This window comes from Brachycentrus maculatus, unplaced genomic scaffold, assembly GCF_059751285.1.
Source record: "Brachycentrus maculatus isolate JH-2025_06_01 unplaced genomic scaffold, ASM5975128v1 h1tg000139l, whole genome shotgun sequence".
Lineage (NCBI taxonomy): Eukaryota > Metazoa > Arthropoda > Insecta > Trichoptera > Brachycentridae > Brachycentrus > Brachycentrus maculatus.
In genome coordinates, this window is record NW_028280892.1 from 1,162,288 (window position 1) to 1,181,419 (window position 19,132).

At 31.9% G+C, this 19,132-nt stretch overlaps 1 protein-coding gene across 9 annotated transcripts in view; it reads left to right on the plus strand.

The window, feature by feature from the left end:
• Positions 1–19,132, plus strand: part of LOC148309109 (uncharacterized) — a 115,282-nt gene that overhangs the window by 73,988 nt on the left and 22,162 nt on the right. The window contains exons 1-2 of one of the 9 annotated variants that reach the window (XM_088260658.1): positions 8,726–9,082; positions 9,944–10,341. The exons of 1 other annotated variant lie outside the window; for it this stretch is intronic. In XM_088260658.1, the coding sequence (XP_088116784.1) occupies positions 10,297–10,341 (45 nt within the window). In that variant the 5' untranslated portion in view covers positions 8,726–9,082; positions 9,944–10,296. Of the gene's footprint in view, positions 1–6,007; positions 6,071–8,725; positions 9,083–9,922; positions 10,342–19,132 lie in introns of those variants that run through there. 7 more of the 9 variants (XM_088260656.1, XM_088260659.1, XM_088260661.1 and 4 more) reach the window with 7 other exon arrangements.

A 19,132-nucleotide genomic window follows, 5' to 3' on the forward strand; every position in this document is an offset into this window, starting at 1 on the left:
ACACAAAGTAAACAATGTATGGTAAGGAGAGTGTTTTATTACTATACCACACAGTCATCAATTGTTTTAATATTACAAAATAAAATCTATGTTTAAGTTGTCAAAAATGTTTAAAAAAAACTCTGGAGAAATCCAGATTTCTGAAAATGTACATATCGCTCACTTCTTTCAAGAACGTCATACATCGAAAATCGTCAATTTTCAGTTATGTATGTTTTCGGAATTCCCAGAAATCGTACTATATCTCAGCAAAAGCGGCATATTTTAAACTTAATATTTACCCGCTACAGGGCAGAAAGTGTTGTTTTCGCATTTTGAAGGCAAGGTATCGTTTAATTATTTTTTCAAATAAACTGAATATTTTTCAAATGGAGAAAAAACATTCAAGTTTTACCTGAAAAGATCTATTGCACAGTATAAAGTTCAATAAGTGGCTTGATATTTATTTTTAAAAGATTTTATTATATTTTTAAACATCAAAAACGATCTCCTGAAAAATCAAGTTTTTTGATAAATGACTTTGTTGAAAGGAGTGAGCGATATTTGGATGCACTCATTATGTTTTACTCCCTGAGAAAATCGAAAAAAACCGTGACGCGTTACACAGAAACTGCTTACAATTTTAACATATGAGATATTAACCGCTATCCTTCGGTATGTGGTTTCATGCCAGTATTACGTACACACATCGTGATACGTCAAGAGCCTTAATAATTGATGAACTCATATCAGAGGATGGCTTGGAATATTCGAGACTTGAGGCCTAAAAATATCATTACTCGCAGTTGGAATGTTAGACAATAATTTATTTTAAACATATTATATACATAAGTCACATATCGCTAACCCTTTCAACAACGTACATACATCAAAAACTTTGATTGTTCAGGAGATCGTTTTTAATGTTTAAATTTTTTAAATTTTATTTTTATTTTTTATATTATTATATTTGTTCGGCAATTGTACAGCTTTACATATAATTTTTTTATAATAAACAATAGTTACATTAACAAAAATAGTTACATTAAAAGAAAGCCAATTAAACAATTCCTCATTTATGTTATAAAACTATTAAAAAACATTCAGAGATAATAATAAAATGTAATCAAAATATAATGAAATGTATTAAAAATTAATATCAAGCCACTTATTGAACATTTTACTGTGCAACAGATCTTTAAAAAAAAGATTGATGTTTATGTTTTAGTATATTTAAAAAAAATAATTAAACAATACCTATTCTTCAAAATGCAAAAACAACACTTTCTGCCCTGTAGCGGGTACATATTAAGTTAAAAATTAGCCGCTTTTGCTGGGACATAGTACATTTTCTGTGCATTCCGAAAACATGCACAACTGAAAATTTATGATTTTTTTATACATATATGACGTTGTTGAAAGGAGTGAGCGATATATAATATTCCCGATGAATAATTTCCATTTTCAGCGGTTTAGTTGCCTAGAGTTGGTGTTGTACATCGTCCAGCATTCGGAGCCACAAAGAAGTGCGGTTCTGACAATTGTTTGGTAGACTTTAGTGAAAATTTTAACTTATTTATTTATTACGCATGACATATAACACATATAAGTCACATATATAATATTCCCGAAGAGTAATTTCCATTACTTATTTTGGGACATGGGATTTAGGTAAACCAGACTAAAAAACAAATAAGAAAACACAGGGCGAAATGTAAAATATAAATCAAGGTACACTAAATAGGCATATAAAAAACATTAGGTAAGAAGCATGTTAAAAGGAAAAAATGAGAAAATATAACTAATCTCTAATAAGTAATAGGATGGCTTGGAATTTTCGAGACTTGAGGCTTCAAACTATTACTGCTCATATCGCTCACTCCTTTCAAGAACGTCATAAATCAAAATACATGATTTTTCAGGAGATCGTTTTTAAAGTTTGAAAATATGATACAATGTTTTAAAAATAAATATCAAGCAGCTTACTGAACTTTTTACTGTGCAACACATCTTTTTAGGTAAAACCTGAGTGTATTTTCTCCATTTGAAAAAATTTAATATATTTATCAAAATAATTAAACAATACCTTTTCTTCAAAATGCAAAAACAACATTTTCTGCCATGTAGCGGGTAAATATTAAGTTAAAAATATGCCGCTTTTGTTGGGATATAGAACATTTTCTAAGCATTCTGAAAACATGCTCAACTAAAAATTGACGATTTTTGGTTTATGACGTTCTTGAAAGGAGTGAGCGATATGTATTATGTAAAAGGCATTGGCCGTTCAATAAATAAATAATCAAATATGGCAATCCGGAACCAACATGCACAACTGAAAATTGTCGATTTTTGATTTATGACGTTCTTGAAAGGAGTTAGCGATATGTTAGTTGGGATGTTAGACATTTGGGCGCGATGCAGCATATGTTCGTGCTGTGAACTGACGCGTGTGTGTTCACACATATTTACACACACTTGACCAAGTAAACAGATCAAGATGTGATAAAATAATGATCTACGGTAGTTTAGATCAAATAAATTCGACATTGCCTCTTCTTTCTCATACACGAATAACTTAAAATTTTCTGGAATATATCGATCCAACTTAACATTTTTTTGGTTAATTCGAGGTTCGACTATATTTGAATGCACTCAAAATATTAATAACATAATTTCTGTTATATTTTATCCTTTAAAACATTAAACTTACTTTTCTTGAATGTTTTTCGCAGATACTTTGTCGCACATTTTATAATAATCATAATAATAAATCCCTTACCGCACCCCAATGGTGCATAGGGCACTGCTTCATATAAACGCAGTGTTATCTCGATCGATTACACATGAAGGAAAGGTGATCAGCCCTCCACTTCAGGTACCAGTCCAGTGTAATATTGAATAAATATTAGAGTGAAAAAATCACTTATATTTATTAAACCCCCCTGGGAATCGAACCCGGGACCTCCAGAACGGTAGGCGAGCATGCTGACCATTACACTACGGAGGCGGACGAAAACCTTACAAAACTATTTTATAAACTTTACAAAATAAAATAAGTTTGTTTTAACTACTTTTTATTGGTACACATTATCCAATCGGTTTCGACAAGAACCTTGTCATCATCAGGGTTTATGTACTAAATTCTAAAACATTGAAATACTCATAGTTAGGTCATAGTTTATTACCCTTCCCTTACGATATCAAAAACATCCACGCACTCCGTACACCATATGAAAATATGATTTAAAAAACGGGAAAAAAAAACTCCGAAATGTTATTTTTATTGTGCATTGCGCAGCGAATACGTCAACTCCAATAAAAAGTGGTTAAAACAGAGTTGTTTTGTTTTATAAAGTTTATTAAACTCACTGACTAAGCATCACACCGAGAGAATATCTGTACATCCATACCAATCTGACTTTGCAAACAATCATGTAAAATCTATGAATTTCCATCAAACCAAGTAAACACATCAAGATGTGATAGCAATCTGATAAAATAATGATCGACGTTAGTTTAGATCAAACGAATTTGACATTGCCTTTTCTCTCTCGTAAGCGAAATAACTAATAAATTTAATTTTCTAATATTTCTATCTATGTTTATAATAATTTTTGGTTTACTGCAAGAAATCATATAAGTTTATCAAAGCTGGGCCATTTTGTAAAATTTGTAACAATGATTAATGTATTTATTGCAACTGCAGACAGTTGGTAGAATTCCATATTGAGTTGTTGGATAATATATCCAAAATTAAACACGGTCGTTGGATTGAATTCTACTTTTGTTTACATATACTTATATTTTATTATGCGTTTCATCTTATTAAGACAATATCAAACACTCTTTGAGTGTTTTCGCGTCACATGTTAACATATCGATAGTGTAATGGCAAAGGGGTATATCTGTCTCAGACCAAATTTTATAGGAGAGCAAAAACAAACATGTGAAATTAAATAACTCATTTGTTTTATGTATTTTTATATGTAAATATCTCAATAAAAGTAAATAAGTATTGCAACTACAGCTATATCCTTTTGCCAGATTATGGAATACACTAGACATTTTGTGGAAAAAACTTAGAAAATGAAAAATTTGACAGATATACCCCTATGCCATTACACTACCGATATATGTAATTAAAAGTAGAATTCAATCCAATAACCGTGTTTAATTTTGGATATATAACCCAACAATGATTAATTTAGTCTGAAAATCAATGAATTGCATTAGAAAACATTATCATTAAAAAGTAATTATCATAGTAAGTAATTATCATTTTGGATCGAAAACCCCATTTTTATCAATTGTCATTTAGTGCATTATCTTGCAGTGCAGCAATGATTTAAAAAAAAAAAACATCTATTATGTATAAAAATGATATAGACTTATATACAATAATATGTACATATTTTTACTTTCTATCTACAGTGAGCCAAAAATCTAGCCAGTTATTGATTTGATAAAGAATTAAAATAAAGAAGTGAACTTATAAAATAAGGTTTTAAATACGAACAACTTCTAGGCGGTAAAAATCTCTTATGAGAATTGTGCATCACGACTTACATCTGTTATCCTGGTGTCATTCCTCGTTACCTGATTGATTTCTTCATAATTTAACAACTCTCCTAGTGATTAACTTCAGAAAAATCACCGTGACACGAAATGGTGATAATGTTGATGAGAATTGTAGTAACGATGTCCTCCAACTTTTATTATTGTAATCTACCGCAAAAGTTGAGTGGAAACCACAACGCGTCTGTATTGAGATTGTCGAAGTGCGGCTCATGTTTTCTTTGTGGTGTAAATTTGACGTAGGCTTTTGTACAAAGGCTCTCTGCTCAAGAATGTTGTGTGAACAGCTGTGCCTGGCGTTTCCATGACGGAAACAGTTCCAATTTGAATTGGAGACCCTTCTTTTATATATGCAATATTTTGATACGTTGCAAGATCAATACGATGGACTCCAATTTACTCAGTATTCTGTTAGATATTTCCAATGGAATGGATTTTTCTCAAAATTATAAATATTGAAAATATTAATAATATTATAGATTGTATTTTGGTATCAATAGGAAATGAGGAAAATCCATTTCCATTTTGCTTTTGAACCCTTACGCTTTTAGCCCTTACGCTTTTTAGTAACTATGTTTTTCCTCTTCTTTCTTGTCAATGTTAAGGGTGTACTCTCAAATATGCAGAGTCAGTATGCGACCGGCTGGGCGATAAGCCACACGTGTTGTCCGCGCACATTTTTTTCAAGGAATGTGTATGTATATAGAAAAAATTAACTCCTTACCTTTCAAAAACTCTTTTCTTTTCAAAATCATGTTTTATTTTGAAGAAAAACCTTATTTGTTTATTTAATATAGTTACATTTTATAATACAATTTGATATAATTTCTACACTTATGGCAAACTTATAATTTTAGTTTCCCTGTGCCTTTCCAACAAAGAGACTGAGCTCTTGTGCTTGGAGAGGGATTTACAATCAAGGTTCATTGTTTTATTTGATTAATGGTATAATAGTCTTTTTCTTTTCTTTTATATATAATATTTAACTTTTTTAATGTTTTTTTAATGTTTTTTTTAACGGTGTTTTAAGCAAATAAAATCAATTAGTTAAATGTTACCTAGTTTCAACGAAAATAAGTTCTGTGCTATTAATTATCCCTCCTTACACATAAGTATAGATTATGGTGATCACTTTTCAATTAATTTCATTTTTAATGTATTATGCCGCGTATGTCGTCAGTGTGTTTACATGTTTCAACAAAATGGGTTTATTCGTCGAATACGTAGGTACACGAGCAAACATTGAACCTAGAAATTGAGCGTTTGTTTTCTTTGTGTGCGCCATTAATTATCGTGTTTTTAATATTGAAAATGTAATATTAATTCAATGTGTATTGAATAAACTGGCTTTGTACTCGCAAGTGGTGCCAACAATTCGCACCCGCGAGGTTAATTATTTCTTTAATAAACAAACCAAAACAGTTGACAGGCGGTCCGTGGCTCGGGAGATGTTGTTGTTTGGTAGCTGAGTTGCTGAGCAGTTGCGTACCCGCGGGTCATGATTCTACCACTCACTGTGAGTCTAATTTGCTTCAAAATTTATCTCAAACTTTTCAAGTTCAGTTAACATTACCATAAGAAATGAAACGCACACTACTTTAGATTTAATTTTTACATATCGTAGTCGTACAGGAGAAAGTGACCAACTACCGAAACGTAAAATGTTCAGGAGGGCCATTTAAGTCACTTTTGCTTGGCAAGAAAATAAACACCAATGCAGTTAGTCATTTTTTACACGTCAATATATTATACTTCCAAGTTAAAAAAATTTTGGGATTTTTTCAGGGCAATATTAAGCTAGTAATATATCAAATAGTCAATGATCACGTTTTTGTAAAACAATGCACTTGGTCACTTTCTCCTGTATGAACACGATATATTCGTCTGCATTTCTTGAAAATTATTCTCAACTTCTCGTATTCAATCAACATAACCAAGAAATGAAATCCACAATACTTCGGATTAAACTCTATAAATTTTTGTCTGCATTTCTTAAAAATTAAGGTGTCAGGACAACTGACACCTTAGCGCTTCCCACGAGTAGAACAAACTATAAACAAAGTTCCTATATTTAATCACTCATCCAAATTGGTTTACGATGAATATGGGGATTTTGATATGACACTTTCCTTATCATTCGCCATTCACTTTGTGTAATACCACTTTAAAACACACAAACTTTCAAACAAAGTAAACGATAGGTGATAATAATAATAATAAAACCCTTATCCGCACCCCAATGGTGCATAGGGCACTGTGTCATATAACCGCAGTGTTATCTCGATCGTTTACACATGAAGGAAAGGTGATTAGCCCTCCGCTTCAGGTACCAATCCATGGTAATATTGAATAAATATTACAGTGAAAAAATCACTTATATTTTATTTTACCCCCCTTGGGAATCGATCCCGGGACTTCCAGAACGGTAGCCGGGCGTGCTGACCATTGCACTACGGAGGCGGACTATATTACCATACCACAAAGTTAACAATGCTTTTTATGTACTAAATATATTTTGATATGTTCTATTCTCGTCATTGTTAGCGCTGAGATCGCGTACATTGTAAGTCGACATGTATATTGTGGTGTGTCCCTAGTTTCATACAACCTATTTTTAACTTAAGCTTTGATCTTTCCCCTTTTCCCTTTTCCTCCCTCCCGTCGCTTTTCCAGGTATTTTCACAAATTCACAAATGCGGAATGTTGTAAGTGGAATAGTACGAGTACTTATTTTGTGTAACTCATTTATGTGAATGACTTGATGTAACTTTTTTTTTGAACCCTTATCCGCACCCCAATGGTGCATAGGGCACTGCATTATATAAAAGCAGTGTTATCTTGATCGTTAACACACGAAGGAAAGGTGATCAGCCCTCCGCTTCAGGTACCAGTCCAGGGTAATATTGAATAAATATTAGAGTGATAAAATCACTTTTTATTTGACCCACCTCTGGGAATCGAACCCGGGACCTCCAGAACGGTAGCCGAGCGCGCTGACCATTACACTACGGAGGCGGACAACGATGTAACTATTCTGTAAAATTCCCGAATAAAACAAAAAATAAATAAAAAAATAACTAAGAAATAAAACGCACACTACTTCGGATTAAACCTCTAGCAATATTCATTTGTATTTCTCAAAAATTATCGCCGATTTCTCAACTTCAATCAACATAACCAAGAAACGACATGTACATTACTTCGGATTCAGCGTCCAGATATATTCTACCTTAGAGATGCAGTTCAGATTGTTACACTGTACGAAATGTTGTTTTCCACACATCGCTCACTCCTTTCAAGAACGTCATAAATCAAAAATCGTCAATTTTCAGTTGTGCATGTTTTCGGAATGTCCAAAAAATGTACTATATCCCAGCAAAAGCGGCATATTTTTTACTTAATATTTACCCGCTACAGGGCAGAAAGTGTTGTTTTTGTATTTTGAAGAAAAGGTATTGTTTAATTATTTTTTTAAATATTCTAAATACGGAGAAAAAACCTTCAGGTTTTACCTAGAAAGATTTGTTGCACAGTAAAAAATTCAATAAGTGGCTTGATATTTATTTTTAATACATTGTATTATATTTTAAAACTTTAAAAACCTTCTCCTGAAAAATCAAGTTTTTTGATTTATGACGTTCTTGAAAGGAGTGAGCGACATGTCTATGTTGTCTTGTTTATGTTTGGTAATCACACACATCATCATAATTTAATATATAAGATGTTTCATTGAGTGCTTAAATGTTTTAATCTCATTATACACAGATATTTAATATATATTAAATTTACGAAAATGTGCATTTGCTGGATTTTCCCGTTTTATCTTAGCGAATATAAATATGAGCCGCGCGTGAATGCATCACACAACCCAATAGAACAGCGTATACTAGGTATCTACGAAGATAATTTTCATAATATTTACTGTTTTTAATATAGTTTTAGCAAGGGCTTTTTTTTCAGCATCTCATGGTTGCTCGCGATATATTGAACGCAGTGAACATGTTAAGCTTCCTAACACCCACACACCGCTTCTTCCGACGATAACGCGTATCAGTCACTGATAAGTAGCGAGGAACTAAACGTATGCAAACAAACAACCCGGTCTCCATACTCCGTACAACAACGCTCCACCGCCTGATGTATCATTCCGCTAATTTATTCCGTATTCAGCAGTGTTCGGCTGGCCCCGGTATCGCGCGGTAGTGTGCTCGCCTCGCCGCTTTCGTTCAAAGGTGAAAAATAATATTGTGTTAGCTTTAAAAGGTACTGGTCCTACCCCGCGCATTCCTAGTGCTTTGGTGACGTCAGACTAGCGCGATCGATTTTGCTTTCCTCAGCAAATAGATCACGGACGTTCGTTCGCGTACCTAACTGACATTCTATCGGCTACAAAAAACACACGATCTCTTACGCCAGTGAAATTCATCTTTTTGGCTTACTATAATATTGAACAAGGTTTCTTATCATTCTGCAAAGTCTCTTGCGCCTGTAAAATTCATCTTTTTAGTTTACTGTCGCATTGAACAAGGTATCTTATCAGTCTGCGAAGTCTCTTGCGCCGATGAAATTCATCTTTTTAGCTTACTATAGTATTGAACAAGGTATCTTATCATTCTGAAAAGTCTCTTGCGCCGATTAAATTCATCTTGAATTGTTAAGTAATATATCCAAAATTAAAGAAGGTTTATTGGATTGAATTTAAAATTTATTTATGTATGTATATGTTACAATGATTAAAAAAAACACTTGTTTTTTACCACTTGAGTTTAATTATAGACTACATGTTTCAGAAGTTAAACTTCCATCATTCAGGTCTGTATAATAACATTATTATACAGACCTGAATGATGGAAGTTTAACTTCTGAAACATGTAGTCTATAATAAAACTCAAGTGGTAAAAAACAAGTGTTTTCTTTAATCATTGTAAAATGTCTTACCACAAAGTTAATGCCGAAACAATAAATAAAATATGTATATGTTAATACGTGATGCGTTTCTTCTTATTAAGACATTATCAAACACTCTTTTAGTGTTTGATAATGTCTTAATAAGACGAAACGCGTCACGTATTAACATATACATAAATAAATATAGAATTCAATCCATCAAACCTTGTTTAATTTTGGATATACTACCCAACAATTCAATATGGAATTCTACCAACTGTCTGTAGTTATAATAAATAAATTCATCATTTTAGCTTATTGTAGTATTGAACAAGGTGTCTTATCTTTCTGCAAAGTCTCTTGCACTGATGAATTTCATCTTCTTAGCTTACTGTCATATTGAACTAGGTATCTTATCATTCCGAAAAGTCTCTTGCGCCGGTGAAATTCATATTTTTAATTTCTTGAATGTTTTTCTCAGATACTTTGTTCATCTTTTTAGCTTACTATAGTATTGAACAAGGTGTCTTATCATTCTGCAAAGTCTGACGTTATAATTTCTCTGTTTGTTTGTGACAGGATCAAGTTTATTGTGTTATTCGAGTGATGTGACTGCCGATATGGTTGTGATATTTCAAAAACGACGAATTTTTAACGAGTGCGTTTCGGTTTTATCCGATTTTATCAGACAGTGTTGACAGAAAGACGCATTGGATTGTCCACACGGCAAATGTTTTGTAGGGATATTCTGTTTATATCGTGCTCGCGGAGGTATACAGTACTCGAGGGTTGAGGACCTTTGTAGTATGCTGCATTATCTTGAGGAATTTCCTGAGGTTTTGGACTTCTTTTTGAATGGCGCGCGAATGTGGAGAACTGTTTGGAGCTGTCGGAATATACGTAAGTGTAATAATTCAGTTATAAAATTTAGCTATTTGAGTCATTCTTCCGATTCTGAGGTAGGGACTTTGATAAACATTGCAATGTACAAACACTGAACTCCCATTTTATAAGATTTCGAAAGAACATCGTGCAGGAAAAAGTCATGCAAGGAATTCAAATAAAAAAGTGACAGCGATCACCAACTGTTTTTTTTTAAATCCAGTAAACTCCACACTTTTGACAGAAATGTGAAGGCTTTGGATATCGTACTAAATATGCGTAAAGGAGTTCGTTTATTGTCTTATAGTGATAGTGAATAACTTTCATTACCTTTGATTTTTAAAATTTATTACTGTTGATTGTATCCTAATTTTATTTGAGTATTTGAGTATTTATATCTGGGTTCATTCTTCAATAAGAAAGAAGTTCATCTCCTGACCAATATATTGGTTCATAGTTTTCAGAGAAAACTCTGGGTCAACCTCGGTATTTGTCCAGAGGGCCACACAGAAAGTGCATACATTACATGGCAAACGTGAAGCCTATCTAATTCGCAGAACGTAAAATCCAATCCATAGTTGGAGTTATATTTAATTCACGCAACCTCTTGGCCAAACACAGCAAGAGTTAAATATAACTCACATGGCTTTCAACGATCAACAATAATAGTTTTAGAACTGCAAATAAATATTTAAAAAACTTCACAGTTGCAAGTCGTTGACGCGTGCTAAGAACTTGGTAGCGAAGCACAAAAGGTTGATCACCCGAATACCTCAAGTCGTCTGAGTATTATTATAATAACTAATAATTATGTATGCACACTTAGAGCGGTCTTTGGTCTTATTACGTTTTGTTTTAGAGCTTTTTACAAGCAGCCATTATAAAAGCAAGGTATTTTTATTTATACAAAATGCTAATTGTTGCGTACGGGCAGCCTGGGTTCCCAATATTGGGAACGGAATGAGAACGTCAGTATATATTTAATTTATTTTATTTTATTTATTATTTGATAAGAGATACAATTTAGCGACTGTGATTTGTTACTTTTCATTGAGGGAAATTATTGACGACCACACTACTGAAATTTTCGGAACTCCTAGATATATTGATCAATCTGATGACATATCGCTCACTCCTTTCAACAACGTCATATATCAAAAATCATCAATTTTCAATTGTGCATTTTTCGGAATGCCCAGAATAAACAAAACACCATTTCGTCAAAATAAACAACACTTTCTGCGCTGTAGCGGGTAAATATTAAGTTAAAAATATGTCGCTTTTGCTGGGATATAGTACATTTTTTGGGCATTCCGAAAACATGCACAACTGAAAATTTACGATTTTTGATTTATGACGTTGTTGAAAGGAGTGAGCGATATGACAAGTCATAAGCCCTATAAATACCTAGACTTTCATATTCTTCTTCATCTATGTTGAGTTGTTTCATATGTTCAAAATGTAATTTTATGAAGTATTATAACACTTATAGAAAATAATTCAACAGATTTCATAAATGTCATCACAAGGCTACCATTAATCTGATTAGTGACGAAAAATTCACAGTACATAAAAAAAAAACAAGTTTCGCTTTTAACGATCGATCGAATTTTGACATTTTTATTAGGTCCGAGTGTTGCAAAACAAAATTGCATTGTAACATGACTCCGCCTACACTTTTCTTACTGCAATAAGCTTTTCAAACATAATTTACTGTCGAGCAAAAAGCGAGGTCGCCGGTTAATGTTATATTAAAACTTTATTATTTAGACCTGCTGTTTTATTCCGCATATCGTTGATTGTAAATGTCATAGATAAAACTAAGTAGTAAATTTATTTACTTAGTCATCACAGCGAAATCTCTTGCTTCTTATGATATTAAAATTATTACGTAATTAAAAAAGATAATTCAAGTAACAAAATAATATGTTTGCGTGAAATAATTGAATTACATGTATGATTTCCAAAAAATAGAGCAGTGTGGTTGTCAATCATGAGTAGAATGATGAATGTTACACGTGTGTGACCACTTAATCAGCAAACGAAAGGTCGTAAGCCCTGTATTTTAACTACCCAGACTTCCATATTCTTCTTCATCTATGTTGAGATCTATAAAAAGATCTAGTTTTCCTTTATCACCTTTCCTTTGTGTGTTAACGATGCATCATTGGCGTGCGGATATATATATATATATATATATATATATATATATATATATATATATATATATATATATATATATATATATATATATATATATATATATATATATATATATATATATATAATAAAACCCTTATCCGCACCCCAATGGTGCATAGGGCACTGTGTCATGTTAACGCAGTGTTATCTTGATCGTTTACACATGAAGGAAAGGTGATCAGCCCTCCGCTTCAGGTACCAGTCCATGGTAATATTGAAAAAATCACTTATATTTATTTTACCCCCCTTGGGAATTGAACCCGGGACCTCCAGAACGGTAGCCGAGTGTGCTGACCGTTATACTACGGAATTGTATATATATATATATATATATATATATATATATATATATATATATATATATATAATGAAAAAGATGTAAAAAAATAAATACAGTATATACAATGGTGATTAATAAAGAAAATTATATGAAAAGTTTAACAGGAAGCCAAAGTTTATCCCTCGCACATTGACCTAGTGAATGTCATTGTATTATCAATTTGTTATCAATCAAATGATATACAGGCAGGTATATTATTTTAGTAATAAATATATGTTAAGACAAATATATAAATTGAAACGGAGGTGTGCACTTCAATTCAAAAATATTATCGATATTGATAAGAAATACGAATACGTTCAGCAATGATGAATCAAGTAACCGAAAATAAGCTTTGATGACATTTCGCAAGTGATTACTTTCTTATCAGAACAACTTGTAATTGAATAAAATGATTAGACATCATTATTTTGATTCACAATGACTCATTAATATGTACGCGTATTGTACCCAAATATAAGATATACACAAATTTTTCGATCCGCACATATTTATAACACAGTTTTGTATATATCCTTTAGGTCTGTGAGTATTTTTACAAGAACATTTTATAATTTATCTTTGAAGCACTAACTTTGTGATTTTCCATTTTATAATTAAAATGTATACCACTTCCGTAGTATAACGGTCAGCACGCTCGGCTACCGTTCTGGAGGTCCCGGGTTCAATTCCCAAGGAGGGTAAAATAAATATAAGTGATTTTTTCACTGTAATATTTATTCAATATTACCATGGACTGGTACCTGAAGCGGAGGGCTGATCACCTTTCCTTCATGTGTAAACGATCAAGATAACACTGCGTGAATATGACACAGTGCCCTATGCACCATTGGGGTGCGGATAAGGGTTTTATTATTATTATATATATATATATATATATATATATATATATATATATATATATATATATATATATATATATATATATATATATATATATATATATATATATATATATATATATATATATATATATATATATATATTATTCAAACCCTTGTCCGCACGCCAATGATGCATCGTTAACACACAAAGGAAAGGTGATAAAGGAAAACTAGATCTTTTTATAGATCTCAACATAGATGAAGAAGAATATGGAATTCTGGGTAGTTAAAATACAGGGCTTACGACCTTTCGTTTGCTGATTGAGTGGTCACACACGTGTAACATTTATAATTCTACTCATGATTGACAACCACACTGCCTTATTTTTTGGAAATCATACATGTATGATCAATCTCATGACGATCCATGATTGAGTTTACAACAGCCACCTATAATTGGATTTAGAAAGCTTTTATTAAGCAGATACCCTTTATTTGTATGCATGAACCGAACCCGGATGATTTTGTATACTGGAAAACGCCTGAAAACCAGATTTTCAATTTTTATGCAGCATATATTTTGACCAGTTATTTTATTGACAAAATTTTGAAATTTGAATTTTGTTATGAAATGTGAAAAATGATTAGATATTTAAAAAAATATCTTTATAAATTATCCCAGCTATGGAGTGAAGTGAGTATTATGTATATGTATAATGTTCTTAGTTTTTTCTTGTGTTTTGTGAATAGCCCTGTTTAAAATAAAAATTAAGTAAATGTTTAGGTACATTTTAAGTACATTTATAATAAAATATGCAAAAAGTATTGACGTTGTTGACTCTTGCCCTGAAATTAAAGTCCACGAATTTCGTGATTTTTGTTTGTATGAAAAAACTAATTATTCGTTCAGAATATACGAACAGTGTCAAATTATTATATTACTGTTCAGATATTTAACAATCGATTATTTATTAAGAAAAAAAAACTAAATATACATATTATTTTATGTAAATAATATGTATATTTATATTTGTATGGCAAGTACTTTTTTAAAAACAATTTTGCGGCATGTTTAACTTATATTATTTATTGATTCGGCATTAACTTTGTGGAATGACATGTTGATATTTAAAAAAAAATAAACACTTGTTATAAACCACTTGATAATTTTTGTTTTTATTATACACGACTAGTTTCGAAAACTTACAGATGTTTTCATCTACAGGTGAAAATTAAAACTAACTCATTTGACTCACGTACACATAAATTATCACACTTTGTTACAAATAAAGGTCAAGACATGAATAATTTACAAAATTTAGAAATACATAAAATATTATTACACATATTACAACAATAAAGTAGAAATCCTGGAAAAAAAAGAAAATTCATAAACTGCAACATTTTGAAACCATAGAAATTCATTAAAATAAAAATAAATAATAACCCCATAATTTACAATTACTATGACTAAAGCTTCCCTCCTTTTATGGTCCACGTTCATTTTGTTTTTTTTTTTCAAAACATATTACATACTTATGTATGTAATATGTCTTATGACATATGTACATATAATATTCCCGATGAGTAATTTCTATTTCTCATTTTGGGACATGGGATTAAGGTTAACAAGACTGGAACACAAATAATAAAGTAACAAAAAAGATTTTTTTTAAATAACCAAAAGTAACACATGGAAAAATATAAAAACAATAAACAGGTATAATAAATAGGCACAAGAAGCATAATTAAAAGAAATATATGAGAAAAACATAATAAACACAAATGAGAAAATATTAAAAAACATAAGGTTAAAACAAAATAAGAAAATATGACCAATCACTACATATCGATCGCTCCTTTCAAGAACGCCATAAATCAAAAAACTTGATTTTTCAGATGAACGTTTTTAAAGTTAAAAACTATAACACAATGTATTAAAAATAAATATCAAACCACTTATTGAACTTTTTACTGTGCAACAGATCTTTTTAGGTAAAACCTGAATGTTTTTTCTCCATTTGAAAAATATTTAAAAAAATAATTGAACAATACCTTTTCTTCAAAATGCGAAAACAACACTTTCTGCCCTGTAGCGGGTAAATATTAAGTTAAAAATATGCCTCTTTTGCTGGAATATAGTATATTTTCTGGGCATTCCGAAAACACACACACCTGAAAATTGACGATTTTTGATTTATGACGTTCTTGAAAGGAGTGAGCGATATATATCTTTTTATTAAGTATTTTTTCAGATCCCTGAAAGGGTAATAAAAAAAAAATATTTAATAAAAATTAGAAACAGTTCCTACCCCCTTTTTATCCTTCAACGTCCCAAGGACACAACTCTGAAATTTAAACTTAGCTTCACATACTGTATTTGAAAATGATGCGGAATGCATCGAAACGCGTGCCACAAAAGATTTCAAGAAATAGTGGTATTTACCAAGTATAACTTAAATTAAAAATGGCTAGATATTATCACAAAGTGACTGCCGAATCAATTAATGAAATTAGGTACAAGGTGTTAAAATGAACGTTGATCACGATAACGCATCGTCCGCAGGAACTAATCAGTGTTAATGTAAATTATGATATGTAATAATTCGTAATTTTACCGGTCAGTTAATATTAACATAACCATTAAAATATTTTAAAAATGTAATAAAAAAATTATCTTAACATATTTCTTTCTTTTTAACAAAAAATGTTAGTAACGTTAGTATATAACCGCTCACAGAAGTTTTAGTCTACCGGTTTCGAGACGTACCCGTCTCTTCGTCAGGACAGTTACTGCAAAAACGATATTCTGATTTGGTATAATAACAATTGAGTATATTTTGTATAATGAAATCTGTCCCACTACATTCCCAGATCTGATACAGAAGGATCTAGGCTTCCTGACAGACCTTCTCTTGCAAAGCATTTGTTTGTTTTATGAACTTACTATAGTTGCGAAATTTATATAAAATGTGAAACAAACTTGTATCATGATTATTTTTTGACATCCCGTTAAAGATGAAGAAGAATATGGAAGTCTGGGCATTTACGGGGCTGACGACCGTCATAGGCTGGTTTAAGTGATCACTTTACACACGTGTACCATTCATCATTTCTACCCATTATTGACAACCACACTACTCAAATTCTTGGAAGTTCAATATATACGAACCAATTTAGAAACCTTGTTCTTGAATCACTAGAACTTCACTAGAGACATCTATTGGTGAGATGTAAATAAGCTTTTTATCAAGCAGAAACTCTTATAATAGTTTGTGAGGTCCGAATCCTGGATTACAATCACACACATGAGAAACGCCAGAAAATACCATTTTCATTTTTATTATTAAAGCTTATAATTTGACCAGATAATTTATTTACAACATTTTGAGTGCTCAAATGTTGTAAAGTTGTATCCTGATTTTACTGTGAATATACATTTAAAAGCTTTCAATATCCCTGTCGCTGCCAATCTTAATAAATTCAATTTAGTATAGTTTTAAATAATACATTTCGAAAATTATTCTCTAGAAAAAAAATATTATAATCATCCCACATTATATCGGAACCGCCTTTCTCTCTGCACCCAAATATCAGTCTTAAAGTGGGATATTCACTTACACCAATGAATCATTTTTGTGTGAAAGGGAATAGGGACATGACGCAGAGTGAAATCTCTCCCAGGCTGTATTAGTTATGTAGTGGTGTGATTGTGATAACTACTGCCTACTACTCAAACGTCGAGACAGTTTTTCTCCCCTTGTTTAAAAAACACTTTAAAATATATACAATATATTGATTGCTCCTGAATTTAACAGAAGAATTATTAACATTTTTTCCGGAGTATTTTTACTGATAAACCTGAGTTTTTCGTCTAAAAATTTTTTTTTCTTAAACTTTTTTTTCGTAGATGGAAATACGAAATCTGCACAAATTTGATGACATGTAATCGGAGAAAACCAGAATTTTTAAGAATTGTTTTTTTTTTAAAACACCGTTTTTGCATTGAAAACATAAATTTTTCTTCGAAATACTTATATGGTTTTAAGAAGAAAGACTTATTGAAAAATTAGGAGTTAAAAAAATATGTAAAAATATTGTTTCTTTATGTATTCTCGAAAACAAAAAAATATCTAGTATGCATTATTTAAAAAAAAATCGAGCGTGGAAAGACGTGTTACCTCTACGGCGGTCAGCCGGTGATTGAATACTGTGTTGCGTTGTATCCTCTTAAGTTGTTTACCGATTGGTTTGAAAATTTATCACGACATATTATTATTTGAATCCACCGGGAAAATTTAGTCAATTGTACTGAATAATTGTGTAATTAAAAGGTTTATTTTGACCCCCCTGGGATTCGAACCCGGGACCTCCGGCATGATAGCTAAATACGCTAAACATTACACTATTTGGTGGTAATTACATTATTGGTGGAACGGCACTTTAAAATAAAAAATAAAATTCAAATCACTCGTATATCAAGAATTTTACTATGAAGACCTTGGGAAAACAAAAGAGGTGTCGGAAGACCCCAAAAGAGATGGTCCGACGACATAGTCGCTGTGGAGGGTAGAAACTGGCTGCAAGTAGCAACCGACCGGAGGAAATGCAATGATGGCGAAGAGGCCTATATCCAGCAGTGGAGGTCAGAGGGCTCACGAAGAAGAAAGAGAAGAAGTATATCAGAATTTCAGTATCACTTTTCTTGGCGATCTAAACGCGCATCGATAAACCGTCCCCCTTAAGATTTCATGATCATTGTCTGTGTGAGTAGTAGATGCGCCGTGAATTTTGGGTCGGCGCAAAACCGGCCCAATGGAAGTCACTGGGACAAGACTTGCCGCGGGCGGTAGTCGAGCCGCGACCCGTCGCTGCGTCAACCGCCGCGGCCCGCAGCGCGGCGCGACAACACCGCGAGTCGGCCGCGGTGTTCCTGCACATTGGCTTTCTTAGAAAGTGACACTGTCCGAATCAATAGCACAATACCCTACATTCGTGTTTCGGTGTTAGAACCTAAAGTCCTTCAGGTAGATGTTGACCTTTGCCACTCTTGTAAGCAGCAGTACTAGCTATAATAATTTTGCTACTCTGTAGCCAGATTTTGTAATCAGCAGTAAAAGGTGTGTGTTTTTTTAACATTTGCCACTGTGTGGCCCAGTATTGTATTCAGCAGTAATAGTTATAGTATTTTTTTAACCTTTCCCACTCTTTGCTAAATTTTTGTAAGCAGCTACTAGCTAAAATATTTCTGAATTTTTGCCGCTTTGTAGCCAAATATTGTAATCAGAAGTAACAGTTATAACATTCGACTTCTTGAAATACTTATAAAGTATTTTTATTTTATTTTTATTTGTTCGGGAATTGTACAGCTTTACATTAAAAAAAATATAAAATAAACAAAAGTTACATTAACAATAATAGCATTACATTACATTAACAAAAA